This window comes from Manis pentadactyla, chromosome 2 (assembly GCF_030020395.1).
Source record: "Manis pentadactyla isolate mManPen7 chromosome 2, mManPen7.hap1, whole genome shotgun sequence".
NCBI lineage: Eukaryota > Metazoa > Chordata > Mammalia > Pholidota > Manidae > Manis > Manis pentadactyla.
The window spans coordinates 14,401,875-14,426,102 of record NC_080020.1 but is presented as its reverse complement, the minus strand read 5'-3'; the positions used below and the strand labels follow the sequence as shown (position 1 = coordinate 14,426,102).

Genomic DNA, 24,228 nt, shown 5'->3' with positions numbered 1-24,228 from the left:
TCTATGGCAAAAAAGAAAGGGGGCCTTACGATTAGCATGTAAAATGTTGGGGGGGCATGGGGAGGGCTGTGCAACACAGAAGACAAGTAGTGATTCTACAGCATCTCACTACACTGATGGACAGTGACTGCACTGGGGGGGACTAGGTGATGGGGGAGCCTAGTAAACATAATGTTCCTCATGTAATTGTAGATTAATGATACCAAAATAAAAATAATAAAAAAATAAAGATCTATGGCATTCTCAAATCATTACTTTTTTAAAAAAAGTTTTGTATGTCAACATTAATTTTAAAATGAGAAAAATGCATAACATCCCATAAAGAAAACAAAATGTGACAAAAGGTGTAATAACGTTGGCATCCCTACTCCATAAAATCAATAATAATCAAATTGATTATTATTAAGTATCAGTTTCTGCCCATACCTCAGTGGGTCAATATTTAGTGGACTACATAGACTATATGTACATGTATAACTGTAATTATATTCTACAAGTATTAGTTCCTTCTACTAAACTATCTGATTATCTTTACACCCCTTACCTGATTCCTTCTAATATGCACCAGAACTTCCCAAAACTTAGGTTAAAAATATCCCTAATTTTTTAAAATAGGAATTTACTGGGTGGCAGTCTATGGAGAGTATATAATGGAGTGTATTTTGGAGTCAACAGACTTAAATTCAAATTTTTCCTGGTTTTATGACCTGGGGAAGTCACTTAATCTCCTTTGTACTCGCTTTCATTGCTTTAACACAAGGCAGTAATACCTTGTGTTAAAGAAATAATAAAATAATATTTTCAGCATTTATAGTATCTGGTACATAACCCAAAAAAATTATTAATAACATGGGTTTTAAGCCTGGTTTGCATTCCCAGCTCTTGGTAGTTAGCTGTATGACCTTGGGCCAGTTAATCTCAGTTTCCTGACTATGTCTGGCACATTGTAACTTTATAATTAGTCGTATTGGTAATGTAATTGCTATATGTTTTATAAGATTTAACGTTAACTGGACCTTGGCCTCTTCTTAGTGAATTTATAAATTAAACTACCTGTTAAATCGTAATTAATAAAGATTATAGGAAATTGTTGTTAATTTGGCATTTAAGAGTAGATTTTAGGTATAATATTTAAATCCCAAAAACTGATATTTAGATAGAAACGGTGGCATTGATGTATCCTTTCATGACAAATACTTTTCTGAAGGCATTTTGGGATTTTAAGAAAGAAACTGTAGGAACTCAAGAATGGACTAACAGGTACCAAAGGGAAAGGGACTGGGGAGGATGGGTGGGAAGGGAGGGATAAGGGGGGGGAGAAAAAGAGGGGTATTAAGATTAGCATCCATAGGGGGGTGGGAGAAAGGGGAGGGCTGTACAACACAGAGAAGACAAGTAGTGATTCTACAACAGTTTGCTACGCTGATGGACAGTGACTGTAAAGGAGTATATAGGGGGGACCTGGTAGAGGGGAGAGCCTAGTAAACAAAGTAATCGTCATGTAAGTGTAGATTAATGATAAAAAAAAAAAAGCAGTTCCTGTGTGGTGACCTCCAATGAATTCTACACAATGATATAAAGGGCATATAAAAGTGTAGGCAAAGGGTCTGTTTGTGTTTATACAGAGGATCAAAGCCTAATTTGGCTACCCCGAAAATGAACTAAGATACGATATGAAAAAGAACTTCCAACATCAGCACTCTCGGGAAGACTCATGACAGAAGATGATCAGCAAAAAAAACCCCAACAAAGATCCACGCACTGCCACAGGTGTAGATGCACTCATCCCACCAGTTACTGGACTTGCCATGGGAATGAGGAAGGAGATATCTAAGCTGGCCTGTGCATACAGTAAAACAACAAAATTGGACTGGATCTATACTGTTGGAACTCAACCAAGAATTTGGAGAAGTGCAAATTGTAGCACTCCAAAATCTTACAACCACAGACTATTTACTGTTAAAAGAACATATGGGATGTGAACAGTCCCCAGGAATGGGTTGTTTTAATTTATCTTAATTCTCTCAGACTGTTCAAGTTCAGTTGGACAATATCCACCATATCATAGATAAGTTTTCACAAATGCCTAAGGTGCCTAACTGGTTTTCTTGGTTTCACTGGAGATGGCTGGTAATTACAGGTATGCTTTGGTTATGTAACTATACTCCTATTATGTTAATGTGTGCGCACAATTTAATTAGTAGTTCAAAACCTATCCATGCTGAAGTTACTCTACAAGAAGATATGTCAAAGAAATAGTCAATCTTCCCAGGTTTTCTTCTCCCTGCTACTTCTATAGCTTTTCTTCTTCCTACCTAATTACAACCTTTAAATAGAACTCGTGCCACATGTCGAATTTACCGAGTATCATAATTCTTCCAAGTGGTAAAGATACCTCAAGACAAATGCTGGGCATAGAAGCCACAGGGCATAAATATGCAAAGATGTAAAAAGCTAACCTTTTCAAACAATAAGGCTTCTCTCTCACTTACCAACTTAACATTTCCCTGTATGGCCCCGGAAGATGACTGGTTAGCCAGAGACGGGTAAGATTCCTCAAGGGAGGAACAACCTAAGACAGGCACAGTCGCAGGGGGCCATCAGGTAAGAAAATGGGGATCAGCAGAGGTGAGGCTTAGAACCTCCCCCCTCATGTTCTGAGAGAAATCTTCTGCATACGTGGATGTTTATTGCCCTTGTCTAGCTCGGATTAACACATAGTCTACAGGCACACACCTGATCATCTACATTTGCTCTCTTACAACACTGAACTCTGTTTTCTACCTTTATCTCTTATCTACCTACCACTTCAGCATTTTATTAAAAATAATAATAATAAAGAGAGAAATGTGGTATCCACATATAAATCAAGTTTAAAAATCAAATGAATATTCATATTTGAACTGACTGTTTATAGTTCATAATGCATGAACAAAACCGAAAGCTTCTGTGATGACTGCCCTTGTACTGTTCACCATGTAACTTATTCACTATGTAAGAATTTGTACTCCAGGTAAGAACTTGTTTGTTATGCATCAGAAGATTGGAGACTGACGAAAATTAGGCTTGGGGTGGATTAATGATTGTGCATTGAGTATTGACCCCCCTATACAGAATTTTATTGTTGTTAACAACTATTTGATCAATAAATATGAGAGATGCCCTCACAAAAAAAAAAAAAATATATATATATATATATATATAAACACAGTTCCAATTGTAAAATAAATAAGTAACCGGGATGTAATGTATAGCATAAGGAATATAGTCAAAATATTGTAACAACTTGGTATGGTGATAGCTGGTACCTAGAATTATCATGTATATAAATGTTGAATCAATGTGTTGTACACCTGAAACTAATGTAATACTGTGTGTCAACTACCCTTCAATTAAAAAAAAAAAAGAAAGAAAGAAAGAAACTGTAGTTATCAGTTGTGAAAACCTGGGTGATATCTGTGGATATAAACTCAGTTGTTTTATGATTGATTCTTTTTTTCCCTGAAGGAAAGAAGGGTGGGGAGAGTTCTGTAATTTTGACCAAGTGGCAAAATAATAGGAGTAGGTTAATTCAACATTTGTGTCAAGCACTAATACAAGCATGATTTTAGAAATTCTGTTAAAAATGAATTTCAAGGCAAATTTATAAAATTAAAACTGCAGAAAGTTTAAGTTATTTTAAGAGAAAGATGTTTGTTTTGGTTTTTTTTTGAAGTATCATTGATATACAATCTTATATTGGTTTCAGGTATACAACACAGTGGTACAACAGTTACTCATTTTATTAGATCCTCACCCCAACTAGTGCAATTACTATCTGTCAACATAGAAAAATGTTACCAAATCATTGACTATATTCTCCATGCTGTACTACCATCCCTGTGACCAACTTACATTATGATTTGAGAATTTCTGTGCCCCTCACCCTTCCCCATGATAACTACCAGTCACTTCTCAGTGTCTATGAATCTACTATTTTATTCATTTTGTTTTGTTTTGTTTTATATTCCACAAATAAGTGAAATCATTTGGTATTTGTCTTTCTGCACCTGACTACTTCACTTAGCATAATATTCTCTAGGTCCATGCATGTTGTTGCAAATGGACAGATTTCTTTTCTTTTTGTGGCTGAGAAATATTCCATTGTGTATATGTACCACCTTTATACATTCATCTATTGATGGTCATTTTGGTTGCTTCCATATCTTGGCTATTGCAAATAATGCGACAGTAAACAGGTATGTATGTATCTTTTTGAATCAGGGATTTTGTTTTCTTTGGTAAATTCCTAGGAAAATATTTGAAAGATGAGAGATGAATGAAGCTGTAGTACTTAAAAGAAAGACACATTTCTAAGGCCCTTAGAAGCATACTTACTTCTGGGGAAAAGTGCTTGCATAGCCTCATCTCACATTACCTCAGATTGCCTGTAGTGTGGCCTGTAAGTGCCACCTGGTACTGCAGTGTGGCCGGAGTCCCATCTATACTCCCAATTATTAAATGCTTCCCACCCATCAGCTCTCGTACTCCATGACTGCAGTCTCTGCAAGCACTAAACAGAGGTCTTGTTCCTTCTCATTTTTTGCATTTTGCTATACTGTATTGCCTTTCACATTCTCTACTTAAACCATAAAGTCTCTAAGAGGAAAATTTCATGTGGTTATTTTTGTATCCCCACTTGCCTAACATGTTACCTAAAGTGTTCTCTAGCAGATAATAGATACTCATCTAAAATTAAATATATTACATGCTAATTACAAATTATTCTGATCTAGTCATTGAGTCCTTTGAGTATTTTTGGTATGTAATTTTAGGTACCTTTCCTATGTATTTAAAGTATGAAGACTACATGTTTTTAAAAATATTTTCCAATCAAAACTCTTCAGTAATTTATATTAATCTTCCCAATTAGGATTAATTGGTATTTTACCAACAAGATTAAATCCATTTAGCAGTAATACTTCCATAAAGTTTACAAAACTACATCAACTGTTTATTGACATCTGAATAAAAACATAAAATTATCATCATGTAATTTTTTTCATTGAAACACTTCCTTTTGTTGTAAACTATTTCTAAAACATTACATGAAATTTCTGCCTCCTAGTGACCAACATTTAATCAGCTTAATACTTAGTGACTTGCTACTATTGTATAGAATTTTTTTCCTTCTCCTGAACTAGATATTATTTAAGTTGAAGTTATTCAGTGTACTACCAGATTTAATATGGTATAGTCACTTAATTGAAGTAAATAACCCATGACTATGGCAGCTTAAACACAAAGCATGGTTTTTAAACTTGCTCTGCTCTATTACAGATTATGAGAATGTATGTCTAATAATACCATGTTTTCTACATTCAGAATCATGAAGATAATTATTAAAATTGATAAAATTTGTAATGAAATATATCCTGTGCAGAGGAGAACTTAATAAATTTTTAAGGGCTTTTCTTTTTCTTTACATAAAGGACAAAACTCACCTCCAGATCTGCCTGGCACCCTGCAGCTGCATGTGTCATTCCCACCTGCCCTTCCCTCATAGAAGCACTATTCCTTTAACAGAGCCGCCCTGCCTCTGCGTTGGTACCAGGCCTCATCTGTTGCCTTCGCAAAACTTCTCTGCTTTGGTGTCATGACCTCCCTCTACCATATCAGCAGTCTCTCTCCACTGTGTCATTCCTGTCACGTGTAAACTTACAAGCATATCCCATTTTTAAGGAAAAAAGTGGCATGGGAGACATCCACAAAGTGTACTGCAAGGACCTTTGAATTCTGATTGAGCACACCTAAAAATATTTTTTTCTGAAGCAGGGACTTGTAACACTGATTTGAACTTGATGATATTAAGAAATTATTGATAATTTTTTAGGTATGGTAAATACATTTGAAGGGAGAGAACAGTCTTTTTAGAGATAGAGCCTGAATTTTTTACTAGGAAGTGATACGATAGGATATTTATTTCAAAGTAGTCCAGTTTAAAGTAGGGGGGAGTAAAGAAAGGTATAGATGAAACAAGGCCTGCCAAGAATTGATAATTACTGAAGCTGATATATATAATGCAATTACTCTTCATAGTATTCTCTCTACTTTTATATAATTGAAATTTTCCATGATAAAGTTATTTAATTTGTATTTTGCTTTTACCACGCTTATGATCCAGAAGGGAATTATTTTTAGCTTATCAAGAAGCTATATAAGATGTTATAGGTGATATATAAGATGTTATATATTATTCTTTCCATTTCAAGCTTAAAAAACCTGACACTATCTACTTGAGCAAGAAAAGAAATTTATTTAGTGACCAGACATAGAGCTAGCTTCAAGCCCAGCTTAAACTAGGGCTCAAACATCACCACTATCCATCTTTAAGCCTGTCAACTAAATATTGACTCCTCTCAGTCTCTCATACTGCCTATCCGGCAGCCCTGGGCACTCTTTCCATTCTCCCTTCAGCAAAGCTGGGGTTGGAGGGGAAGGCAGGGGAAAAAATGAAGTTGAATGATCCAGCATCTCAGCAGAAATTATACTCTGAGTGGCCCAGCTAGATCATGGCACATCCCTGAACCAGTCCCTGCAACCAGATTAATGCAACTGGCTCATTAACCTAGGACAGCTAAGAGGCAAGTGTGCTCATCCCTGCCCCAGTTCTAGGGGAATACACTGACTCTCCCTCCATCTACCTCCAAAGGTGAGAGTGGGCATCCTACCCAAACTGCATGTTTGAGAATGAGGAAGGAATGATTTCCCAAAGGAAAATCAAGTTACTGCTACAAAGATTTAGTTATTTCATTTTAAATAATATAGTTTCACCTTTGGTATATCCCGATCTCTGTTATTCTATTGAATTATAAATTCGCTTCACATGAGATATTATATTACTGAAGTGCCATGCAAATAAAACCTGGAGTGAATACCTGTTATTTGCTAGCCAGCATCCTTTCCCCCTCATTAGTAGTAGTAACCTGATGAAATATAGTATCTTTTCTCAGGTATTAGTACTGTACATAACTCTATTTTAAAAGTTTCTGCTATGCCAAAGAGAGATAATTTAAAATAAAAATGTGTTTTTAACTAGGTGAAATTTCCATACAAGTGTGTATATATAATTACATATAAACCGTCTAAAACTTAATTTCTGATGCTTTTATTTTATCTCTTTCAGGGCTAATTTCATATATGGAGTATCTTTTCTTGCTTACAATCCTTACTAGTAAGTATCCTACAATTTTTCTCAACAATCCTATGGAATTGTCTATTTTTACCACACAGGGTTTTGAAGGTTTGGTATTTATGTCTTTATCAGTAAAAATATTATTAGAACCTTAGTTTATCTATAAAATGATACTATTGAATTAGATTATCCCTTTAGGTCCTTTCTACCTCCTTTCCACTGTAACTTTGGCATATATGTTACACTGACTCCCCATAACTTTGTCTCCTTAATAGAAAGCTTATTGAACAGAAGAATCAGACTTGACCTTCCTTTAGGAATACTGAAAAAAACCTCATCTGACATTCCACAAATTCCTGACCATTCTTCAAACTGTCAATGTCATGAAAATGAAGGAAAGATTGAGAAACTTTCACAGCTTAGAGGAGACATAACAACGAAATGCAACATGGTTTCTTGTATTTGATCTTAGAATAGGAAAGCAGCATTAGTAGAAAAAACCTGAAATCCAAATAAAGTCTGTAGTTTAGTTTAAAATGCTCTACCAATGTTAATGTCTTAGTTTTGATAAAGGTACTATGGTTATCTAAGATGTCAACACTAGAGGAAGTTGGGTGAAGGGCATCAGAGAAGTCACTCTACTATCTTTACATTTCTGTAAGTCCAAAATTATTTCCAAACAGAACTTTTCCAAAAACTCTACTCTGAAAAATGGAAATGAAGAGTAATAATCCACATGAAAATTGCCAAAGTACTGTAAGAATATAGGAAAGCCCCTGGCAGAGCTAAAGAAGTTAAGTTCTCAGATTAATTTTGCTTTGAAGGATTGAACCCTCAATAGCAGAACAGCACCATGAAAACACAAGCAGCCTTTGGAAACAGTTCTCATGCAAAGAGATTGTTTTTTCTCTGCTTAGGCATAACCCTGGTACAGCTTCTGATTTCAAATTTGAAAATCTATAGATCTGAAAATAACTTGCAGTGCACCAGCATTTACATAATTATTCATTTTTCACTTAATTTCAGAACCCCATACTGGTTTTCATGTTGCTTTTAAAATGCTGGATACAGATGGTGATGAGATGGTTGAGAAAAAGGAATTTTTTAAGGTAAGTAGACTCTAATTATTTTTGGTTCATCATAAAACACCTGGATGCTTGTGTAATAATTTTATATTTCCATAAAAATAAAAATTATACCCACTGCTTACATATGAAATGTCAAGAAATCATTTATACATTCAGAATATTAAATGTTGCATAATACAACCTTGAAGAAACCAAAAGGAGAAATGACTTTAAGAATATACATTTTTGGGGTTTTATTATTATGATTTCAGCAAATGATAATAGAAAGGTTTTCATAGATATGTTAAAAATTATTCTTATATTCCACCCCCCAAGAAAAAGAAATAAGAAAAATAAAAATCCTTCATAAAGAATAGGAGGAAAATGAAAAGGCCATACTAAGTATAAATAGGTGCAGATTTTCCAAGAATTTCCTAAGGCTAATTTTGAAAAGCTGAAAATATATTCAAATAATATTTCCCAAGACAACTCCAGGAATCCAACCAGTAATTTCACTCTGTTCCAAGAAAGTTGATGGCAACATTAAAAAATACCTAAGCTCTCATAACCTGTTGGATATGTGCCAGAGTTAAATGTTTTTAATCTACTAGAGTACTTAATGAAGAAAAAATACATAGGTAAATATATAGCACAGTGCTTAGCACATCCTAACTACCTAGAAAAACTATTCATTGATGAATTAATGAGTACATAAATAAATAACTAATTTATGACTTTTTAAAATTATGACCTTTTTTAAAGAAAAGACATGAAGCAAATTGAACTCTCTTACCTTGCTGTTGAGAATGTAAAATGGTACATGAAGTTTGGAAAATGAAATTGGCAACTTTTAAGTATATACTTAGCATATGACCTGACAGGTCCACTTCTACATATTTAGTCAAAGAAAAGAAAACATATTCACACAGATTACATGGATGATTATTATGGGTATATAATCATTCCTTGCAATTTTATTCATAATAGCTCCAAACCAGAGTTACACATCATATCCATATAGTAAAATTTTACTCACAATAAAAAGGAACAAAGTACAGATAAATGCCACAGGGTGAATGAATCTTAATGAAACAGAGTGCATACTGTATGATTCCATTTATATGAAATAAGAAAAGGAACATATCGACACTAAAAGAAAGCAAATCATTGGTTTCCTGGGGCCAGGAGGGAGTGAGAAATTGGCTGCAAAGACAAATGAGGGAATGTTCTGGAGTGCTGGAATATTTTAGATCTTGATTGGGGTGGTAGTGACTGGTATATAAATTTGTCAAAATCATCAAACTATACATTTAAACAAGTGCATTTTATTATATATAAACTATCTTAGTCCCTTTGGCAAACACAGGCTTTACAAATTTAATTACTAAAATATTTGGCTTTATATACATCAAACTATTCAAGGACTACAAACAAAGAACATAGCAAAATAGGTTCTAATTAGAGAATAAATTTATAAAACAGCGGGATCCTACAAAAATAAGGTTTGTAAGTAACATTTTTAGAAATTACCTGGAAGAGGGTGTATAGAATACATAAATGTAAGCATATAGGGGAAACAAGGTAGTGACACAGACATCTATGTGAGTGGGCAGTAAAGTAACAAATGAAAATCTCAGTGTTTGAGGTTAACATGTAGTAGAAACCATCTTACCTGATGTGGCCAGATCAATAGTTGTTCAGTTAATTTTAAAAGTCTGTTAAAATAGGGAATCAATTTTTAAAATAAATATAACAAACATTTTAATTAAATAAATTTTAGAACCAAGTCCTTTTCTTTGGAGTGGAGCTGCTGATTGAAATTACTTATTTTTCTGTGTAAGTATACACATAATTTGTCATCTACAGTTTCCAGTTACATTTTCTCTAAAATGCAGCAAAAATGTAAAGATACTTGGAAGCAATCAGTGTGGAATCCTTCAAGATTTTTAATTTTTCCACCCCTTACAGTCTTACCCTAAGTAATTAGAAGCAAATTTTTAGCAATGTGCCTTTATCACACAACTCTTAAGTATTCCTCTCACTTTTTTACTGAGACAACTCTTTTTCAGACTCATTTTTCACTGAGGTATTTGCATTGTTGCAGTGGTCTACAAATAGGCAGGAAGAGACTGAAAACACACAGAAAGTTATCCTGTATTTAACCCAGCCTCATAATTTAATGCAGCAAGGTGGCCACCAGAGCAGGAACAGATACAGGACATCTCATCACAACTTACTGACATTGCAGAGTTTCCAGTGGGGACCAGCAGCTACAGGTGATACTATGGTCACATATTTAGGGTCTTGCCAGATCTAAGAGAGAGGAATTTTATGCTTTTATATTTGGAGTTTGTATCATCACTCAGGAAACAATTTACACAAATAATCTCTATGCTTATTTAATTCTTTCATTTCAGACTTTTCTGGTTTTTTAACCAAATTCATTTGTCTTTGAAGCTATATTCACACCTAGGCCAAAAATAGAAGACCAATGTCCCAGTGTCCTCAAGTAATCAACTTGTATCTCCACCTTTCTGGTGTTTTCGCAACCCCATTACTTCACAGTAATATTGAATAAGATTAAGTAATTACAACTACAATAAGCATAATTGGTTTGGAAACACAAAAGACATAGCAAAATTGAGTTCAACTGCCAAGCATACGTGAGCCTGCTTTAGACAGGCTAATTATTATAGGTTAATTATTATAGGTATATGATCAGCTTTATGTGAGCATCTATCATGAAATTCTACAGAGGGAATAGGGACCATTGATTAACCTGAATTAGTTATGGAGAGGCCAGGGAAGATTGTTTGCTACATTTCATTTGAGGAAAAAGAATCCAGTATACAATTTGAGAAAATAAATTCTGAAATATTTAGGAGAGAATGGATTCAGGCATATTTATAGATTACCCTCAAAATTTTAGCCCAGTATGTTGCTGTGAAATTCTACAAAGGTGTCCTAAAAAAACTTAGAGGACATACCCTCATGCCAAAACAGAGATTTGCGTTTTTGTATGTTAGATGTGCTTCATGAAGCACATAGAAAAGGTTCAAAAAGGTGAGCAGTTGGAATACCGGGGTGGGTAAGAGGCTTCTGCATGAGGACCTGTCTTGAAAATAGGACTTATGGAAAGACAAATACTGTATGACCTCACTTATATGTGCAATTAAAAAAAAAGTAAACCAAACTCAAAGAAAAAGATCAAATTTATGGTTATCAGAGGCAGGAAATGGAAGAGGGGGCTAAAGGGCACAAACTTCCAGTTATGAGATAAGTAAGTACTGGGATGTAACTGCATGGTGACTATAGCTAACACTGCAGTGTGGCATATAGGACAGTTGTTTCCAAAGTAAATCCTAAGAGTTCTCATCACAGGGGAAAATTTTCTTCACTGCTGTGAGGAGAAATCAGGAGGAAGTTAGTTGTAATGGTGATGATCGCACTTCAGTGTCCCAAAGTTCATCTCGACACAGTATGAAAGGTGAATTAAAAGAGGAGAGATTGGAGGCAAGGAGACTCCTTAGGCTATTGCAGGAGTCCAGTTTACAACTATGAATAAAGAATAGAAAGTATACTATGGAATAGACTGTGTAGAACCTGGTTTCCAGTTGGATTAGAGAAATGAGGGAAAGGGAGAAATCAGTGGTCACTCCATTCTCCAGCCAGCCTGACTGGGAAAAATGATAGTACTGACTGACTGAAAAGAAAAGAAGACTAGTTCTTACTGTGGGCCATATGTGGTTATGTCCCACATAGATGTTAGATTATTGAATCCTTACCACAACCTACAAAATAAGTAGTAGTGTCCCTATTTAAAGATGAGAAGATTGATATGCAGTCAGTATTGCAGCAGTGACTTGATTCCAACTTCGTCCAATTCTAGATCCCTGCTCTTTCATCCATGTCAACTTGCCTCATTTGAAGGAGGATTCAAGGGAGAGCAAAGTTGAAAAAAATCTCAGTTCTGAGTTTGGAAACGTTGAACCTGATGAACTGCAGGACATCCCTATAGAGATAGACAAGTGTAGCAAGCAACTGTCTGGAGACCAAAAGTGTATTTAAACAGGATTAGAAAGCATGCTAACAGAGGTGAGCGTAAAGTCATGAGAATATATGACCTAAAAGAGACAGAATGTCAACTGAAGGAGAATAAGACTACAGTCTTGGAAAATAGTTTCATTAAAGAGGTCAAGCTGACCCTGAATAGCCAAAGCAATCCTGAGAAGGAAAAATAAAACAGGGGGAATTACGCTCCCTGACTTCAAGCTCTACTGCAAAGCCACGATAATCAAGACAATTCGGTACTGGCACAAGAACAGACCCATAGACCAATGGAATGGACTAGAGAGCCCAGATATAAACCCAAGCATATATGGTCAATTAATATACGATAAAGGAGCCATGGATATACAATGGGGGAAATGACAGCCTCTTCAACAGCTGGTATTGGCAAAACTGGGCAGCTACATGAAAGAGAATGAAACTCGATTATTGTTTAACTCCATACACAAAAGTAAACTCAAAATGGATCAAAGACCTGAATGTAAGTCATGAAACCATAAAACTCTTAGAAGAAAACATAGGCAAAACTCTTGAATATTAACATGAGCAACTTTTTCATGAACATATCTTTTCAGGCAAGGGAAACAAAGCAAAAATGAACAAGTGGAACTACATCAAACTAAAAAGCTCTGTACAGCAAAGGACACCATCAGTAGAACAAAAAGGCATCTTACAGTATGGGAGAATATATTCATAAATGACATATCCTTTAAGAGATTGACATCCAAAATATATAAAGAATTCACATGCCTCAACACCAAAAAAGCAAATAACCCTATTAAAAAATGGGCAGAGGATCTGAACAGACACTTCTCCAAAGAAGAAATTCAGATGGCCAACAGGCACAGGAAAAAGATGCTCTACTTCATTTATTATCAGAGAAATGCAAATTAAAATCACAGTGAGATATCACCGACACCAGTTAGGATGGCCAACATCCTAACAAATGCTGGTGAGGATGCAGAGAAAGGGGAACCCTCCTACACTGCTGGTGGGAATGTACACTAATTCAACCATTGTGGAAAGCAGTATAGAGGTTCCTCAAAACACTAAAAATAGAAATACCATTTGACCCAGGAATTTACCCTTAGAATGCAGGATCCCAGTTTCAGAAAGACATATGCACCTCTATGTTTATCACAGCATTATTTACAATAGCCAAGAAATGGAAGCAACCTAAGTGTCCATCAGTAGATGAATGGATCAAGAAGATGTGGTACATATACACAATGGAATATTATTCAGCCATAAGAAGAAAACAAATCCTACCATTTGCAACAACATGGATGGAGCTAGAGGGTATTATGCTCAGTGAAATAAGCCAGGCAGAGAAAGACAAGTACCAAATGATTTCACTCATCTGTGGAGTATAAGAACGAAGAAAAACTGAAGGAACAAAACAGCAGCAGAATCACAGAACCCAAGAATGAACTAACAGTTGCCAAAGGGAAAATGACTGGGGAGGGTAGGTGGGAAGGGAGGAAGAAGGGAAATAATGGGCATTACGATTAACACCCATAATGTAGGGGTGGCGTGGGGAAGGCAGTTTAGAACAGCGAAGACAAGTAATGATTCTATAGCATCTTACTATGTGGATGTACAGTGACAGTAATGGGGTATGTTGTGGGGACTTGATAATGGGGGAATCTAGTAAACACAATGTTGCTCATTTGATTATATATTAATGATACCAAAAAAAAGGTGAAGCTGAGGTTGAGAAGCCAAATAATGAAATTAAGAAGAAGCAGAATATCAAAGAAGACAGAAGAAAGTCGAGACAGTATAAGATATTGGAATCTCAGGAAGAATAGTAACTATGAGGGGATATTTAATACCAAACTCTTTAAAAAGTGGCCAAGTAGGATAGAGATTGAGTAGAGGACCCTTTAAATTTTGTAGGTCATTAGGAAACATTACAGAAGCAGTTTCAAAACAATGGTTGTGACCAATGCCACAGAGCAAAAGGCTGAAAAGAAATGAATAAGAAATGCAAAATTGATGGCAGTAGATAAAAATTATTCTTCTGAGATGTTTGATGATAAGAGAGTTAACTTGAGATGAGTTTTCAGGAAGACAACCTATCTGTCTGCACAAGTAGGACCTGGAATACCCAGTGTCACAAGTCACAAGGTACTAACATAGTCGAGCTACCTCAGTCTGCCTCAAGAACAAGGAAAGGACATATGAAGACTGTCATTCAAGCAGAAGTTAATAGTTCTGAATAATATGTAAGGTGAAATGATAGTATGTCAAGGAGCTGTTAGAGTCTGCACATACCATAATTCCCTCAAACCTGGATGAACTTTCTGCTCTTATCCAAGAGAGTTACAAGGCATAGAGAGCCAAATCTTAGAAGTATCGTATCCGCTATAATACACATGTCCCTAGAGTAGTTAGGTTGTAGGTAATTTTATAAAAATGGACATAGTAAAGCCCCTGGTAATACCTCTGTCATACTTAACCAAAACCAGTTTTGATGTACTATAGTAATGTTTTTTGGTAACCCAAGGTCAAACGACAAAGCCTGTAGCTAAAGGAGACACTGAACATGAGACAAGAAAGGCAGTTTAGGGCATCTGGGTGTTGCCTCTTTTTCTTCTCCCAGTCTCCTCTCACAGTGAAACACAGAACCTCCTGCTGCAAGACGCTGTACTAGTCTCTTCTGCTATACATACAGCCTCTACTCCTGAAAATTCTAAGCATACCAACTTTAAAAGTTATTCAAATACTTTTTTTTTAACATAACAGTTCAGCATGCTGAATTTATGAGCTACTTTCTGAATACTACAATTTTTTCCTTAAATGTTTGGGAAAATCTTGATTGATAAATCCATGAATTAAGAAAACAAGAAAAAGAATATGTTAGAATACGTCACTTATTTTTTTATTATGTTTAGGGTTATAAAGGACAACCTTCTAAGTCTATAAAAGATTTTAAGCTAATCATAGAAATAAAACACAAAACTCATTAACTCACACAGCATGATAAATTATGTCAATTTGAAGTAACAGATGGTGGCGTAGGAAGACCATGAACCCTCCTCCTACCACTGACACACCAAGTCTATGGCTACATATAGAACAGAAAACTAGCAGAATAGCTCCTCCACAGTATAAGATAAAAGGGCCACATGGTGTCGAGTAGGAGGAGTAGAGACACGGTTTTGCCAAAAGCACTACCCCTGGTGCTGTGACCCACAAGCAGAAGGGATCTCACAAATACAGACCTTATCCCTGAGGATTAAGTGATTCAAGAACCACATCAAACTCTAATCCTTGGGACCCACACAGGAAAGACAAACCCCAAAAATATCTGGCTTTGAAAACCAACAGGGCTTAACATCCGGGAGACACAAAGAGCTATAGGAAACAGAATACTCTTGAAGCACTTGTACGCACTCACTCACCCAAGGTACAAAAGCAGCAGATTGCACTTAATGTCAGCTGGATGGTAAGGGGTCTAACAACCCTCTCAGTGCACAGAGGCCCTGGTGGGCACCATTTTTTCACTCTCCTTATAACCTGCTATCACCGTCACTGGCAAGCGAAATTTTTGCACACCTTGCTACCAGTGCTTACCCCACCCTTCTGCTCTCCCATCACAGAGCCAACTAAATCTGGCATGTGGACTTGTGCTGGCCTGGCAGCCCCAACAGCCACACCCAACTAAACCTGATCGGCAGGCTTGGCCTAACCCAGCACCACCCTGCAGCCTAGGCTCTCTAAACCTGGTGGGGAGGCTTGCACCAGCCTGGTTTCTCTCCAATGACTCCACCATACTAAACCCAGCAGGCTTCAGTAGTTAGACAAGAAAAAGAAATAAAAGGCATCCAAATTGGAAAGAAAGAAGTAAAACTGTCACTATTTGTGTAATATTTTATATAGAGAAACTCCTAAATACTCCCAAAGTTTTTTTGGAACTTACATATAAATTCAGTAAAGTTGTAAGATATAAAATCAATATACAAGAGTCTGTTGTGTTTTTACACACTAACAACAAACTATCAGGAAGAGAAACTAAGAAAACAATGAATAAAATACCTGTAAATTTAACTAAGAAGGCAAATGACCTATTCTCTGAAAACTACAAGACATTAATGAAAGAAACTGAAGAATATATGAATAATGAAAAGATACTCTAATCATGCATTGTAAGAATTAATACTGTTAAAATGGCCGTGCTATCCAAAGTAATCTGCAGATCTAGTACAATCTACAAGTGTACAACAATGACATTTTTCACAGAAGTAAAACAAACAATTCTAAAATTTGTATGAAACCACAAAAGATCCCAAACAGCTAAAGCAATCTTGAGAAAGAAGAACAAACCTTGAGGCATCGTGCTCCCTGGCTTCAAACTATATTACACAGCTACAGTACTCACAACATTATGGTATTGGCATAAAAACAGACCCATGTATCAAAGAAACACAGTAGAGAGCCCAGATAAAAACTCATACACATATGGTCAATTAACTTACAACAAACGAAGCAATAGTATAAAATACGGTGAGGACAGTCTCTTCAATAAATGGTGTTGGGAAAACTAGACAGCTACATACAGAAAGAATGAAATTGTACCACTTTCATAGCATACATAAAAATTAACTCAGAGTTTATTAAAAACGTGAATAAAAACCAAAAACCATACAACTTCTATAAGAAAACAGGTGTAAGCTCCTTAACATTGCTCTTGATGATATTTGTTTGGATCTGAATCCAAAGGCAATGGCAACAAAAGCATAAATACACAAATGGGGCTACATCAAATTAAAAAGCGTCTACACAGCAAAGGAAACCTTTGACAAAATAAAAGGCAAACATAATGAAAGAACAAATATATCCAATAAGGGGTTAACATTCAAAATATATAGACTCATACAACTCAAAACAAAATCCTATTTTAAAAAATGGGGAAAGGCATGTTTTCTTCCGTCTGCTACTTCTATAGCTTTTCTTCTTCCTGCCTAATTACAGCCCTTTAGTAGAATTTGTGCCTCATATTGAAAATTACTGAGTATCATAATTCTTCCAAGTGGTAAAGATACCTCAAGACAAATGCTGGGCATAGAAGCCACAGGGTATAAATCTGCAAAGAAGTAAAAAGCTAACCTTTTCAAAGAATATTGCTTCTCTCTCACTTACCAACTTTACATTTCCCTGTATGGCCCCAGAAGACGGCTGGTTAGCCAGAGACGGGTAAGATTCCTCAAGGGAGGAACAACCTAAGACAGGCACAGTCGCAGGGGGGCCATCAGGTGAGAAATTGGGGATCAACAGAGGTGAGGCTTAGAACCTCACCCCCCCTGTTCTGAGAGAAATCTTCTGCATACGTGGATGTTTTATTGCCCTGGTCTAGCTTGGATTAATACTTAGTCTATAGGCACAGACCTGATCATCTACATTTGCCTTCTTACAGCACTAAATTATGTTTTCTACCTTTATCTTGCATCTACCAATTCAGCATTTTATTAAAAATAATAATAATAAATAAGGGAGAAATGTGGGATTCACATATAAATCAAGTATAAAAATCAAATGAATAATCATATCTGACTTGATTGTTTATAGTTCATGATGCGTGATCAAAACCGAAAGTTTCTGTGATATGACTGCCCTTGCACTGTTCACCATGTAAGAACTTATTCACTATGTAAAAACTTGTTCACCATTTAAGAACTTGTTCGTTATGCTTCAGAAGATTGGAGACTGTTGAGAATTAGGCTTGGGGTTGATTAATGACTGTGCATTGAGTCCCCTATACAGAATTTTATTGATGTTAACAACCATTTGATCAATAAATATGAGAGATGCCCTCTCAAAAAAAAAAAAATGGGGAAAGGATCTGAGTAGACAATTTTTCCAAAGAAGACATACAGATGGCCAACAATCATGCAAAGATGCTCAATATCACTAATCATCAGGGAAATGCTAGTCAAAACCATAAGGAATACCTCACACCAGTCAGAGTGGCTACTATCCACAAGACAAGAAATAGCAAGTGTTATTGAGGATGTGGAGAAAAGGGAACGCTCCTGCACTGTTGCTGGAAATGTAAATTTGTGCAGGCACTATGGAAAACAGTATGGAGGTTCCTCAAAAAATTGAAAATAGAATATGATCCAGCAATTCCACTTCTAGGTATTTTTCTGAAGGAAACAAAAACACTAATTCAAAAGGAAATATGCATCCCTGTGTTCATTGCAGCACTATTCACAGTAGCCAAGATATGGAAACAAAGTGTCCGTGGATGGATAAGTAGATTAAAAAGAGGCATATTTTTTTCTTCTTTACATAAGTATTTTACATATATACATATACACACACACAATACAATACTAGTTGGCTATAAAAAGAAGGAGGAAATTGCCATTTCCAACAACATGGATGGACCTTGAGGGTATTATGCTAAATGAAATAACACAAATACAAACACCATATAATTTCACTTATATGTGGAATCTACAAAACAAAACAAGTGAACAAACAAAACTCGTAGATGTAGAGAACAGATTGGTCGTTCCAGAGGGGAGGAGGGGGTTTGTGGGATATGGGAGATGGGAGTCCAGAGGTAAATATTTCCAAATATAAAATAAATAAGATTTGAGGGGGTGTAATATACAACATGGTGACTATAGTCAATATTTTATTGCACATTATGTAACTATATGGTGACAGGGAAACTAGATCTATTTGTGGTGATCATTTAACAGTGTATACAAATATTGAATCATTATGTCATCACCTAAAACTAATATAATCTCGGATGTTAGTTATACCTCAATAAAAAATAATAATAACAAGCATAGAGGAGAGAAAACTACATTTACATTAGTTATTGAATAATTACTTTATTTCCATGGTCATTGTATTAGGAAACCTTAAGTATGTAGCATCTTATATTTAAGATTTTATTCAAAGAACCTAACAGTTCTTTTCAGATCAGAAAAGCATATTGAAGGGAAAAGGGAGTTTTGGTTTGCTTTCGGTTTGAGCTTACGAGTGTTCCCACAGTAAATCTTATTTATTACTGTTCCTACCATAAGCACTAATGAACAATAAGTAACAAGAATTACTTTAATGCCCAGAACAGAAATATAACAGTGATTTGAAAAGCAAAAACAAAAGCAATGATAAGATATATTAGTATAAAGTCTTGAATATGTCTTACAATGTAAATTGCCTCGGTTTTTTACCTTTGTTTTGTGCTACATTCATGTTTTATTAAAGCCCAAATCTAGAAACTGTGTTGGTTAGGGTATTACTTACTTCTGTGTCTCCAGAAGTAAAACACAACTATCTATATAAGCTCTTCTCTCTCAGATAATAATAAACAATACCAGCAGCAATCAAAACCAGTAATAGTTAATCCATTTAATCTTTACCTTGACATATGGCAATGTATACTTATTTGGGATAGTGCCAGGGTTTTAGTGTAATTTCTTTAAGCAATAGATTAATGACAAGTGGATTTACTATTATAAGTTTTTCTTTAGGTGGTCCTTTATTTTCACATTGCTTTCATACTGCTCTTAATGTAATAGTGTTATAATTTTATTGTGCTAAATATACCTGCTAGAGAAATTATTATTTAATATAAAAGCCTTCAAAAATAGAATTTATTCTTCTTGGTTTTGGAATAGTGTTCTTATTCCAGAATTTGAATTACCATGATCCTGAAGGCAAAACTCAATCAAATATATACTTTCTTAATTTGATAATTTTCATTGATAATTAAAAATATCAATCAATATAAATTTAAATAGTCAATTTGGCAGTACTTTTTAAATCATTCACAATTTGTATTTGATGACTGCGTCCAGCTTTTTTTTTTTTACCACTTAGGTACAACCACTTTACCTTTTCTGTTTCTCTAACAAAGCACTTGTATTTCTACCAGAAACTTTGCTCTTCTCTCTGCCTAGAATGTCCTTCCTCCAATCCTTTGGTAACTTTTAATCATTTTGTTCTCAGCCCAGATGTCATGTCCTCAAAGAGAACTCACCAGAATAAGCCCATCTAACAGTAACCCCTCCCCTGCAGTCTCTGAATCCTGTTAACTGTTTTAGTCTAGTCACAGCACTTGACATTATCTGAAATTCTCTTATTTATTTGTTCATTTGTTTGTTATCTCCAGCCCATTAGAATGTAAGTTCCTAGGAGCAAGTACATTATCTGCCCTGTATTCCCAACACTTAGCACAGCACTCTATCACATGATAAGTACTTAGTACATTGCTATTATGAATCAGGGTCACATAAAGCCACTTTGGGAAGTGTCTCAGTAGACCAGAGAGTCTTTCTGGCATAAGAGAATATCTGACACAAAATGTTTATGTTCTTTTAAATGGAGCTATTATTATAGAATTAATATACAGCACTATAGTCTTCAAAGTACACCAGCACCTGCTACAACCCCTTTCCCTGAATGCAAACCAAAATAATTTAGGTAAGATTCTAACATGACAAGTTTTACCTGGCCCTAAACCCACTTGGATAGACTGTAGGACAAACCCTCATTCCAAATTACACATCATATTAGAATAAACCAATATTATAACAAGCTTCCTTAAAAAATTCTTTTCTCAGGGAACTAATCCTATTTGCTTTTTTTGTTTTGTTTGTAACTATTTGAAAATGACTATGTGAAGGTTATAAGTATATTAAATGTCTTATGAAAGAAAAATAAGTTTCCTGCAAAAATTTTCTACAGAAATTTATAATCATTTTAATGAATAACATCTATTGTTTAAATTGTTATCTGCATGGTAATTTTTTATTAATTTTCAGTATTTAGTCTAGAAAAGAAACAAAAATACAGTATTCAAATAATCAATATTAGGAATGAAAGGAGGTATCACAACAGATCCTACAGATATCAAAAGGATTAAAATGGAATATTGTGAACAGCTGATTCTATATGTGACTATATGTTCTATATGTGACTATAAATTTGATAACCCAGATGAACTGGATAAATGCCTTAAAAAACAAAACTTACCAAAAGTAACAAGAGATAGAATACAAAATCTAAATAGCCCTTTATCAAAGGAATTTAAGTTTTTATCAAAAAATTTCCCACAAAGAAATGTCCAGACCCAGAGAGTTTAACTGGTGAAATCTGGCATACATTTAAAGGAAAAAGAAATGGCAAATTTGCACAAACTCATTCAGAAAAACAAAAGAAAAAGAACATTTCCTTCTCATGTTATGAAACCAACATATCCCTGATAACTAAAACTTGGCAAAGACCTAACAAGAGAAGGAAATTGTAGACTAACTTTCCTCATTAATAAAGATACAAAAAATACTTAATCAGATAGAGCAGAACAGAGTATATCACAACCAAGTGACACTTATTCGAGGAATATAAAATTTGTGTAATGGTTGAGAATCACTTTCATCAGGCATATTAACAGAATGTGTTCATCACCTTGATTTTGGTGATGTGTCACTGATAAATGCATCCAAACTCATCAAAATGTATATATATGCAGTTTTTTGTATATTAATTATACCTCAATAAAGTTGGAAAAAAGAGAAAGTTTATTCAGCTTCATTCCCAGTAGCCAAAAACTGAAGACAATGTAAACATCTATCAAAAGATTAATGGATAAATTGTGGAATATTCATACAACTCAACAATAAATAAGAACAGGCTATAGATATGCAAATAAGAATGATAATTCTCAGAACCATTATGCAGAATGAAAGATGGCACACACAAAAGAATACATACGATTTGGTGTCATTTATTTGACTTTCTAAACTAAGTGAAATTAATTTAGGTGTTGGGGTGGGGAGTATCAGAACTCTGATTATCCCTCTTTGGGGATGAAGAAAGAAAGGATTGACTGGGAAGAGACACAAAAAAACTTCCCGAGAAGATGGAAATGTTCTGTCCGGTGACAGAAGTGTGGGTTACTCAGGTGTACCCATTTGTTAAAATTGTATGGCTGAAATTTGTACATTTCAATATATATATATGTAAATTTTTCCTGAAGTCCTGTAAATAATAATAGAGAAGGGAAAAGGGAGTGGGTAGAAAAATAGGTGAACCAAGAATGGCAAAATTTTGAAAACTGTTGAAGCTGAATAATATGTATATGGTGATTTATTATAGAACTCTCTCTACTCTGCTATGTGTAGCTCCCGCAGGAAGGCGGTTCCCCACCCTGGGCAAGTTCACTATGAATCTGATAGGACCAAAGGAAAACAAGGGTGAGAGATTGAGGATTAAAGGTTTTTATTCTCATGGCTCAGTCTCTCTTCACTCCAAATCCCAGCTGCTTGGCTCACTCTCTCTCCACGTGCGCTCCACTTCCTCTTGTTTGGTTCCCCAGCTCACTCTCTCCAGCCTCCAGCTCCACTCCAAACCCCCTTGCCTCAGAAAGAACTCTGTGGGCAGGTCCCTTGTGACTGACGGGTGCCTGTCCAAGTAAGCACAGGAACTCAGGAGAGGACGGCCTCTCCACCCACCCCAGCGCCGGAATTTCTGTGACTGACTAGTGGCTCTGCCACTGGTAAACATGCCATTGATGTGCAGACAGGCTCTTATATGTATACACAATGGGCACTTTCAAAGCCAGTTCTGGTCAAAAACCCATTTTCCTCACACTATGTTTGAAAATTTCCACCATAAAAAAGTTTAAAAGGACATGCAGTAAAACAAAGGGAGAAATGGTGGGTATTAAACTTGGTGTTACACTCTGTCCACTTAAAAAGTAAAAGATCAAACAAATATAAAGGTTTTCAACTTTTTTCTCTAAAATAAGAATGGGGTGGGAGAGGTGTGAAAAGTTGAGGATTTAGAGAGCAATAAACTATTGTAAAACCAACATAAGAGAAGCAGCTAAATTTAAGATCATTAATTTATAATTTAGTTGAAGCAATTTTCAAACTATTAACAAGAACTAGTCTAGAAAAAAATATAGGTGAAGGTTTGTCTCCTAATTGATTTGAATCCATAGTTTGAATTTTTGTCTACATTTAATTTTTTTTTTAACTTTTTTAAAAATTTGCTTTCCATATGAGGATTGGTAAAAATGACTTGGAAAGGTAGGTAGGTTTTTTAATGTACCCAACTCAAGATAATATTGACAGTTTTATACTTGGTAGAAATATAGATGTTTAAATTATTTTAATGCTTTATAAATACACAAAACAAAAAGGAAGAACATTTATATTACATAAATAGCTTTAAAGAGCTATATACTTGAAAATGTGGCATAAACTATTAATGATACCAAAAAAATAAAATTTTCTCTTGAAGAATGAGGATAAAGTTTTTATACAGTGATGCCTTCACAATATGTATATATTAAGTAAGCTAATTTCTATAGGAGAAAAAAAATCCAAGTTATAGTAATAATGTTAATACTTGCTTATCTATTTATCTTTTGATTTTTACAGGATCTAAGAAAAATAACAGTATTAGGAGTTATAATGCAGAAAGAATTTCAGGCAACATTTAACAAGTAACTAGTATGTATATATTTTATAATAAAAACTTAGCATCTGTTTTCTAGGTTGTTTTGAAAAATCCAATAGACACACATCTCAATATTTGCAATCTTTTTAGCTGCAGAAGATCATAAGTAAAGAAGATGATCTGAAGACTGTAACTAAAGAAACAGAATTCCAGGTATGTGCAAATAAGCTAAATATTTCCAAATGTATTTGTAATAGCTTCTCTGTTCTGTTTGTTTAAATAAGTAGTCTCAAATGGTTGGAAAAATTATCAGGAAAAAACTTGATTTTTCTGCATATCTTAAATAGATGTGCTACATGGTCCAGACTTTAAGTGGTTCACAATAGTCCAAATAGATGGCAAAATTTTCCTCCCAGTCACCCAGTTCTCCCTGAGCCATGAGTGCCATCAGTATCCTGTGTATTTGCCCAGAAATATTTCATGAATTTT

At 35.0% G+C, this 24,228-nt stretch overlaps 1 protein-coding gene across 1 annotated transcript in view; it reads left to right on the top strand.

The window, feature by feature from the left end:
- Positions 1-24,228, top strand: part of MICU2 (mitochondrial calcium uptake 2) — a 148,769-nt gene that overhangs the window by 71,718 nt on the left and 52,823 nt on the right. Inside the window, exons 5-7 of the mRNA XM_036925502.2 lie at positions 7,166-7,213; positions 8,201-8,283; positions 23,890-23,952. Of these exons, the coding sequence (XP_036781397.2) occupies positions 7,166-7,213; positions 8,201-8,283; positions 23,890-23,952 (194 nt within the window). The remainder of the gene's footprint in view (positions 1-7,165; positions 7,214-8,200; positions 8,284-23,889; positions 23,953-24,228) is intronic.